At 37.6% G+C, this 9,583-nt stretch overlaps 1 protein-coding gene across 2 annotated transcripts; it reads left to right on the forward strand.

Annotated features, from left to right (window-relative positions):
• Positions 1–1,157: 1,157 nt before the first annotated feature.
• Positions 1,158–9,239, forward strand: LOC143391207 (stromelysin-1-like). Of its 2 annotated transcripts, none has more exons than XM_076843831.2 (10): positions 1,158–1,259; positions 2,025–2,269; positions 2,368–2,516; positions 2,646–2,771; positions 4,818–4,983; positions 5,136–5,294; positions 6,170–6,303; positions 6,692–6,851; positions 7,896–7,999; positions 9,139–9,239. In XM_076843831.2, exons 1-10 carry the CDS (start codon positions 1,158–1,160, stop codon positions 9,237–9,239), a joined length of 1,446 nt encoding a protein of 481 aa, XP_076699946.1. The 2 variants fall into 2 exon arrangements, with proteins under 2 accessions (XP_076699946.1, XP_076699948.1); XM_076843833.2 differs by having other exon boundaries at positions 4,818–4,982; positions 5,141–5,294.
• The last annotated feature ends 344 nt before the right edge of the window (positions 9,240–9,583 follow it).

Consider the following 9,583-nt stretch of genomic DNA (forward strand, 5'->3'; position numbering starts at 1 on the left):
TTAGGAAACAAATTAACAGGCAGTGATCAGGGAAGAGTCGGGGAAGTGGGTGAGAGCAGGTGATGAGGACTCTAAAATGTTTAAGAAAAACTTTTCCAGAGAATGCTCAACATCTTCCTTATAAGCATTTATTATATACCAATAATGTGATCAACACTGTAGTTGACAAAGGAAGGGAAAGAAAAGGAGAGAGGAGGGGAGGGGAGAAGAAGAGAAGAGAAAAGAAGAATTATGAAGAGAAAATTTAGGATGTCTTTTTTTTTTCCAACTTCAAATCATCTACTAATTTGAATTTAAGGATGAGGAAATGAAATTGAAATAGAATAATAAGGTAGAAGACAAAGATAGAATTCCAGTTTGGTGAGCAATGTCATTCATTTCAATTCTACAAGTTTTGGGGGAATAGCTATTATGGTTCCACCACTCACTAATAAATTGGGTAAATAATTAAAACCGACCCAAAAAGCATTTCCCTCCTTCTTTTTAATAGACCATCTTTGTTCTTTTTTTCCCATGAACTTTTCCTATTTTTAGGGATTGGCAAATGCAACCAGAAATCAATTGCAGGTATTTCAAATTCAAGACACACACAAAAAAAGAATGAATTTTCTTCTAGACATTATGTCCTATATTTTAAAATATAATAGCATATAGTATAGATTACAGCTATGTATATGCATCTTTTAATTTGCTTATATCTTACTATATTTAATTTTAGTATGTTTTAAAAATAAAACTGCTTTTAAAAATTCTGCACAATTCTGACTTTTTAACAAGTCAGTCTACCGCTCTCAAACACAAACATAATTTGCCAGTGAATTCTAGTCAATTTTTCCATCTTAAAAAAAAAAAATGTCCTAGTTTTCTCTTCTGCCACGACAGGAAGCATTTCCTGGAGATTAATCACCATTTTGCCTTGCAAAATTGGGAAGGTTGAGAAAAATTAGTAAAGTAGGTTATATCATCCTACTTTGAATTCGGAATTTTTGGATATGGTCCCGCTGCCATTTGGATGAAAGTAATGATGAGTCAAGCTGCGAGTGATCTAAACAAACACTATCACTCTATAAATATTGAGCTGCAGAGGGTGGACTTAGCAGGAGGTAGACAGAGAGCAGGGCAAAAAGGTATCTCGGATCCAAGGAAAGCCACTGGAAATGAGGAGTCTCCCAGTTCTGCTGCTGTGTGTGGCAGTTTGCTCAGCCTATCCACTGAATGGAGCTTCAAGAGGCGCAGACACCAGCATGGAGCTTCTTCAGGTAACTAATGGAAATAGCCCTCACATGCATTGGCAGGGCCAAGCTGGGAAACCACCTCTGCTGCCTACAGAAGGGTTTGACTTACTGCATAAGAATAGTTCAAGGATGGAGATTTATAAAGAACTAGAATGAAGAGGTCTCAATATCACATCATTTGGGATACTCTTTTTTATGTTGGAAGAAAGAAAGCCTAGAAATATTGGGTATTTTTCGAGATCACACAGCAGCACAGGAGTAGCAGCTTGAGGAACATGAATAGCAAGGGAAGAGTTTATGAACCATGTTTTGCTTGGAACTTCTTTGGGTACTTTAATCCAATGTAATTTTACCTAAATATTTATAGTGCTGATATGCTTGCACAAGGGAATTTGTCCAACATTTTTCTTAAGGCAGATCTTTATGAAAAGCATAAAGTGGAAAATTGAATAAATTTCCTTGAAACCTGAAAATATTTATGCTCAAAGAGGTTTATTTGTTATATTTTTAAAAAATTCTCATTTAAGGGCACTGGAAATTTATCTCAATTTTCTATTTCACCTGCATGTTTTGGTAACAAACTAAGCTGCAGAGATGTTTGGTTACAAATGGGAAGTAAGGATGAGGAGAAGTCTCTAACTGAAGAATTAAATGCACTTTGACATTTATTATTTCAGCAAACTAGAGAAATATTTCAAATAGATTAAGAAAAGTGGAGAACTCTAAAATTTTACTATGAATAGCTAGTTCTAAAAATCTTTTTTAAAAAAACTATGCTTATTCCAATAGCAATACCTAGAAAAATATTACAACCTTGCAAATGATGGGAAACAATTTGTTAGAAGAAAGGACAGTAGTCCTGTTGTTAAAAAAATCCGAGAAATGCAGAAGTTCCTTGGACTGGAAGTGACAGGAAAGCTGGACTCTAACACATTGGAAGTGATCAACAAGCCCAGATGTGGAGTCCCTGACGTTGGTCACTTCAGTACATTTCCTGGCATGCCGAAGTGGAGGAAGAACCACCTTACTTACAGGTAATGGGTCCAAAGAGGTCCTCACATGTTATTGAAATTTGATTGGCTGTATCCCAGGAGAAAACATTACGTTACTTTCTTCACATTTTCTCATCCAGAATCGTGAATTACACACCGGATTTGCCAAGAGATGCTGTTGATTCTGCCATTGAGAAAGCTCTGAAAGTCTGGGAGGAGGTGACTCCACTCACATTCTCCAGGATGCATGAAGGAGAGGCTGACATAATGATCTCATTTGCAGTTAGAGGTAAAAAATCATGAAAATAAAAAAAAATCAAATGAAATGCAAGTATTTATCAGATGCTATTTCATTGATGGCTCAGGAGAGATCATAATTGCCTATCTTTTTAAAAGGAATTTTTTTTTTTCCTTTTAGAACATGGAGACTTTATCCCTTTTGATGGACCTGGACAAGTTTTGGCTCATGCCTATGCACCTGGGCCAGGGATTAATGGAGATGCTCACTTCGATGATGATGAGCAATGGACAAAGGATACAGCAGGTTAGTGTTACATGTGATAGAGTGTTAGTTTCTCTTTATATTTAGAATTATCAAGAAAATGTCTGTTCTGTATTTCCCATTGGGTTAGGGATCAACAGAGTATATATATATTATATAATATAATTTTTTTGTCTCAAGGATTGAACCCATTGGTACTTAACCACTGAGCCACATTTTCATTTTTTATTTTGAGAGAGGATCTTACTAAATTACTGAGGCCCTCGCTAAGTTGCTGAGGCTGGCTTTGAACTTACAATCCTCCTGCCTCAGCCTGCCAAACTGCTGAGATTACAGGCATGTGCTACTCTGCCTTGTCAGGGGAAAAATATATATATATATTAGATGGACAGCATGCCTTTGTTTATTTTTATGTGGTGCTAAGGATCAAACCCAGTGCCTCACAAATGCTAGCTTAGCACTTTTCCACTGAACTACAGCCCCAGCCCCCAGAATATAGTTTTGTTTTATTATTATTGAACAAATTTTTGTATGTTTAAAAGTTTATTCCCTGACAGGTGTGGTGGCACATGCCTGTAATCCCAGTAGCTCGGGGGACCAAGGCAGAAGGATTGCAAGTTCAAAGCCAGCCTCAGCAACAGTAAGGCACTAAGCAACTCAGTGAAGACCCTATTTCTAAATAAAATATAAAATAGGGCTGAGATGTGGCTCAGTGGTTGAGTGCCCCTAAGTTCAATCCCTAGTACCCATCCCCCCAAAAGTTTATTCCCTCTCCTAGTAAGCTCAATATAGGAAATATCATTATTATTTTTTAAAAATGACTGTGGATTGTCTGTGCTCTAAGGAGGACTATTATTAACAGCAGATATACAAGAGATGGTATAGTGCATTGCATCTACACTAAAAGGTGCCCTGGATATTGTTTATGCAATTTCTCCAACCAACTGTGCTTTTTAGACAGAAATCAAAACTAAATTCCAGAAACTGAGGTTCTTTTTGTTCTTTATGGCTCAGTCAACATTTTACTACTTCTAGGTTAAGAAGACTATTGGGGGACTTGTGAAAGAAAGGACCAACCCCAATACAATATTCAAACTGTTTAGGTAGAAGAAATTTTCTCAGTTTATAACAGTATAGTTTGGGGAATGTCTTCCAAAGTTTTCCAAAAAATGATTGAAACAAATAATTCTACTTTTGAGATTTAATTTGCATTTATAATGAAAATACAAACAGAATATCTATAGAAAATACATATGTGAGTTTGGTTTGATTCAATTTACATCTTCATACAAAGTGAGATTCCTACAGTCTTAAATGAGAACTTTCCCAGGGTTGCAAATTGCCCAAGCACTACTTAAAAAAGTAAAGTACACTTACGTGTTATGTCAATCATAATTACCAAAAGCTTTCCAATTTCCAATTGCGGGTTTTTAAATATATAATATGAAGAAAAAATCTGAATGCAGCCCACGTTTGTATATCCAAAATCTTTTTTTGTGACAAATACTAGACATGATTGGTCATGTTATACTTTAAACCAATTTTGCAAATCCTATGACATCTATCATAATTCATCTTTTTGGACTCAGTATGTGTGTAATGATGATGAGGCTAAAAATTATGCAGGCAATATTCCAAAAGAAAGCCACAGGAGTATAATTGTTTAAAGAGTCCAGAACAGAATACAGTGTGATCTGTTTAACTGAGACTGTGACTGGAAAATGTTAATACACTGAAACAGTGTTTCTCTTTTCTTTGGCAAACAAGAGAAATATTTGTGGATATGCTAAACAAGTCCCTTCATATCTGCATAGGAGTAAAATGGCTCTTGAGGCTGGGGAGGAACAGGGAGGAAATTGTGCCTGGGTACTTCCTCTTGATTAATTTCAAGTATGAGTCTTGAAATATACTTGGCTTTCCATTAAATGTGTAATCAGTTAATTGTACAATTAATCAATGAACAAGGCAGGAAAATGAAAAGAGCCCTGTGTGCCTGTGTGGTTCTGAGAAATAAATAAATTGCACAGCTACCTATATAATGTACATGTATTTAGGGAATAAGTAACTATTTTTATGTTTCTGAAGTAGGGACTAATTTATTCCTGGTTGCTGCTCATGAACTTGGCCACTCCCTGGGTCTCTTTCATTCGGCCAACCCTGAAGCCTTGATGTATCCAGTCTACAAATCCTTCACAGACCTGGCCCGCTTCCGCCTTTCTCAAGATGATGTGGATGGCATTCAGTCCCTCTATGGTAAGTGATGCTGGTCAAAACAGGTATCATAGCTTTGCAACCAACGATGCCATGTGAGTATTGGAGATTTAGCTCACAGCACCTTGAGGATGTTTGCAAAGCATCTAAATCCACAATACCTTTCCCCTCATGTTTGCCTTCTCTACTCTTTCCTTCAGGACCCGCCGCTGACCCCCCTCGGAATCCCCTGGTGCCCACAAAGTCTAGCTCACCAGAGTCTGGGCTAGGCTCACCACCAGCCAAGTGTGATCCTGCTTTGTCCTTTGACGCAGTCAGCACCCTCAGGGGAGAAATCCTATTCTTTAAAGACAGGTCAGGCCAGAAAATTATATTTTCCTCTCTATCCTTTTGATGTAAAATGCTTAGGAAAGAAAACAAATGGAAACTTGATAGAGATATTTAAACATTAGACATTTAAGATAAAAACATTTCCCCTGAGTTTCAAATCATTCAGATCTGGTGCTCTCCTTTCCACATTTTCCTAAATTGTAAAGTTCACATATGGAAACTCAGGATGATTTGGTTCTTGATCTTGAATTGTTTTTCCTGGACATTCTAAGTCATATTTACTTTTCAAAGGATACAAGTAGATCTTTAGATTCAGAATTTTATCTGTGCTTCCTTTCAAAATGACGCTAGGATAAGCATTACATTTAATTTGCTTACAGTTTGATATATACACACATGCTACACATTCAAACTGCCCAAATGAAAGTTACATTTTTGCTTCCCCAGATGACTCTACAGTCAATACTTCTTGTGTTTCCCCCCAGACTTATTCTAGGCATATACAAGAATATATTTAAGCAACACACACACACACACACACACACACACACACACACACACAATCTTTTAGAAAAGTGTGGACAGTAACATGTTGTATACACCATTTTGCATGCCCTACAGGTAGTTAAAGCTTACACTGGGTCGCTTAGTTTTCATGATAGGATAACTTTCCTTTCACAGAAGACATTACTCTGGAAATGTGTGACAGGAGACACTTTGCAGTGTTCTGAAGAAAAAGTAAAGCTACTTTTCCAATGATGATATACCTGATTTCCATCTGGAATCTACTCTAGAAGATGAAGGAATGGGAGACAGTGGGGAAAGTGGGACAGGGAGGAAATTGTGCTAAAGACGAAAGACTATTTTCCAATTTACACTTCTCTTAACATGAATTTCAGGCATTTTTGGCGCAAATCTCTCAGGACCTTGGAACCTGAGTTTCATCTGATCTCTTCGTTTTGGCCATCCCTTCCTTCAAGTGTGGATGCTGCATGTGAAGTTACTAGCAAGGATACTGTTTTCATTTTTAAAGGTAATTATTATATAAACACTGAAATAAACCTGAAATAAACTCTCTGACAATCAAACTTAATAGGACTTTAATTTTCTCCACTGTGTCATATTTTGGCTGCTAAAGTTGCTAAAGGTTATGAGGAAATAGCTAAGATCAATCTTATTCTATTATATCCGGGGGTTAAAAAATGAACACAGGAAGATAAACTACCCAGGTTTGTAAAAATTCATTCATTTGATTTTTGTTCATTCCTTTAATATGCATATTTTTGTTAAATGTCCACTATGGAGCTGGAGACTAAATCTGAAATTTAGGCTTCATCTTTAAGGTGCTCAAATGTATTTCTAAAACTAAAAGGATTTTAACTGTTATAAAGTCAATATGACTCTGAATTTTTAACAAATAGGAAACCAGTTCTGGGCCATCAGAGGACAAGCAGTAGAAGCTGGTTACCCACGAAGCATCTACACACTGGGTTTCCCCCCAACAGTAAGGAAAATTGATGCAGCCATTTCTGATAAAGAAAAGAAGAAAACTTACTTCTTTGTAGAGGGTGAATACTGGAGGTAAGATGCAATAGGAAAGACTTTGCCTAGATCCCAGTTAGGGGGATCACCCCTCCACTCTACCCTTGGATCTGCTTCCCTCTCACTAGAGGGTGGGGGCTCCTGACACTGTGGGCCAGCACCTCCCCAGACCCAGGGCACTGCCTCACAGCAGACATTGCTTCAGCTCTCCTGAGTGGTGTTCCATCAACTTGGCTAGCACTTCTACTTCCACGCTGCTCCCCACTTGCCTGGAGTCCCTCATTTTTTCTCTTCCTACTTGATCCTTCCCATTCTTTGAGTCCTGGTTCAAATCCCATTGCCCCCATGAAGCCTTCCCTCCTGAACTTCAAGACTTCAAGCCCAGCTGATCTTTGTCTCATGGCGTGTGTTTGTCTTATCTTACTAACATTATATATGCTTTCAAGAACTCCTTTAAATTGACCCATTTATTATCTCTGCCTGTTTGATGAGCAACAAAGAAACATTAGTCCTGTTTTAGGAATACAACTCAGGATCTGAAGACAGGCTAGTGGCTAGGCCAGCTGCCCAGACTCTGAGATATCAGGGCAGACCACACAATGCCCAGCTCATGGGCCTAAAACATATTTTTATGCTCTGCTTCTTGTCTCAAACCCTTTTCTTAGGAGGCAGCCACAGAACTCCTCTTGTGTGGGGTGAGGAGGGAGGGCAGGTATATACAGACCGAGATTATGGTCGGGAACTTGAGGTTGTATTTCAGATAAATGATTAAATTCACTCTGTGTGTATCAGTGTGTACATTTATCTGTTTACAACTTCATGCCTGTAAACAGACAATTACAGTCCATTACAAAAATTATAAGCCCCATCTTCTATAATAGAGTGTTGCACCTGCTCCTGATGGAGCTTTGGCCTTAATAACTAAGTTGGTAGTGCTGTTAAGGTCATATATTTCTATAGCGATAAATATCTTGATGTTTATTTACAGTAATTGGGAAATTTACTATAATTCCATATGATTTATGAATTTGGGTAACACAGCCTATATGCAATCCTGAGCTGCTCTTCTTTTACTTGGTACAGGTTTGATGAGAAGAGCCAATCAATGGAGCCAGGCTTTCCCAGGCAGGTGGCTGAAGACTTTCCAGGGGTGGACTCGAAGGTTGACGCTGTTTTTGAAGCATTTGGTAAGAGGATTCTTACTCTGTTGACTGTAGGGCCCTTTAAACATTCCATGGCATCAGTGGGAAGAGGAGAATTGAATAAATTTTAATAACAGGATTTTTTAAAAGTCAGTTCCCTCCTCCTTCCCCCTAATTTCAATTCACCTACCTCTGTACCAACTGTATTACTACCTCACATGAGTTGTTTTGCATCATAAAGATAATTAACACAAACCTCTATTTTATACATGCTTTATATAAAAACCAAATTTCTCAGGTGTTACTTTATCACATTACCATGTGTTAGTGCAAATATCCCATGAGAAGATGTGGTCAGGTTTAATACTGCCTGGCTGACCTTCTCCCTCACTCATCCAGTTTTTATTACTAATTCCCAGGGAGATTTCTCTGTCTTGCCTAAATTTGTGATTGGCCACATTGCAAATACTTTTCTTCCCATGTACTCAAGGTTTTAATAATAATAATTTTAAAAGCATTTTTTTTCTCACTCATGGATAAGTGAATGGAGGTTGATGATCTTTACTGAAAGATAACCTGGGTACCATGTTTTCAGAACACTGAAGTGTGGCCTTTGTTTTGAAAGATTTACTGTGATTCTTTGAGGCCAGAAATGTCCCTCAGGCTGCACAGTGGAGAAAAGGGAGGAGGAGAAATGTTAGGAAGAAAGAAAGAAATAGAGAGAGAGAGAGAGAGAGAGAGAGAGAGAGAGAGAGAGAAGGGAAGGAGTAAGGAAGGAAAGCAAGCAAGCAAGCACGAAAGAGTTCATAGTTTTCAAGCAAGCAGAGAGGGTTTTTGTTTGTTTGTTTTTTCTGATTAGAAGCAGAACAACCTAAAAATTTAGAACTTGGCTATGATACAGACACCTTCCTTCTTTGTGGAGTAAGCCTAGACAAGCATCTGAATCTGTCCAAACCTCTACTTGCTCAACTGTAAGATGGAGTTAGATGTGTTTACCTTACAGGGCTGTTGTATAAATAAATGAAAAACAATCTCATAAGATGCTTAGTATTTTTTCTGGCACAGAGTAAAACTCTATAAAGACTTAATATTTTCAGTTATCTATTTTTCTGAGTTTTCTCTGTTGCCCGATTTCTTTTTTTTGAAAAAAAAAATATTACTGTTTCTCTTGTCTGTATTTGCAGGGTTTTTCTATTTCTTCAATGGATCTTCACAGTTGGAGTTTGATCCAAATGCAAAGAAAGTGACACACATCTTGAAGAGTAACAGCTGGCTTAATTGTTAGGAGAGAGAAGGAGAAGGCACAATATGGGCATTTTGAATGGAGCTAACAATTCTTCGTCTGCATTTGTGAATTGAAGTGGTTTGTTTTCTCCTGCAAGTTCTAGGACAGAACTCAAGTGTCATCTTCACCTTACAGGGCATTCAAAAGGCTGCTGCTTAGCTTGCACTTTGGCACATGGACTGATCTTTCACAAGAGAAAGGGAAGTGTTCATGGGCAACAGACAAGTGATTGTATCTATATAAACTATTTGCTTGTTATTTAATAAATATGATTTGTCACTTATTTAATTTTTTTGTTGTTTTTTTCAAGAATAATTCTTATCATCTTGGGCACAGTATGGGCT

The sequence above is a fragment of the Callospermophilus lateralis genome, chromosome 2 (assembly GCF_048772815.1).
Source record: "Callospermophilus lateralis isolate mCalLat2 chromosome 2, mCalLat2.hap1, whole genome shotgun sequence".
In the NCBI taxonomy this organism is placed as follows: Eukaryota; Metazoa; Chordata; class Mammalia; order Rodentia; family Sciuridae; genus Callospermophilus; species Callospermophilus lateralis.

Excerpts from the sequence above, each read along its gene's own strand:
- LOC143391207 (XM_076843831.2), top strand. The coding sequence starts at position 1,158 with ATGAGGAGTCTCCCAGTTCTGCTGCTGTGTGTGGCAGTTTGCTCAGCC. Across the intron at positions 2,270-2,367 it reads AAGAACCACCTTACTTACAG|AATCGTGAATTACACACCGG; the intron begins GTAATGGGTCCA and ends TTTCTCATCCAG. Across the intron at positions 6,304-6,691 it reads TACTGTTTTCATTTTTAAAG|GAAACCAGTTCTGGGCCATC; the intron begins GTAATTATTATA and ends TTTAACAAATAG.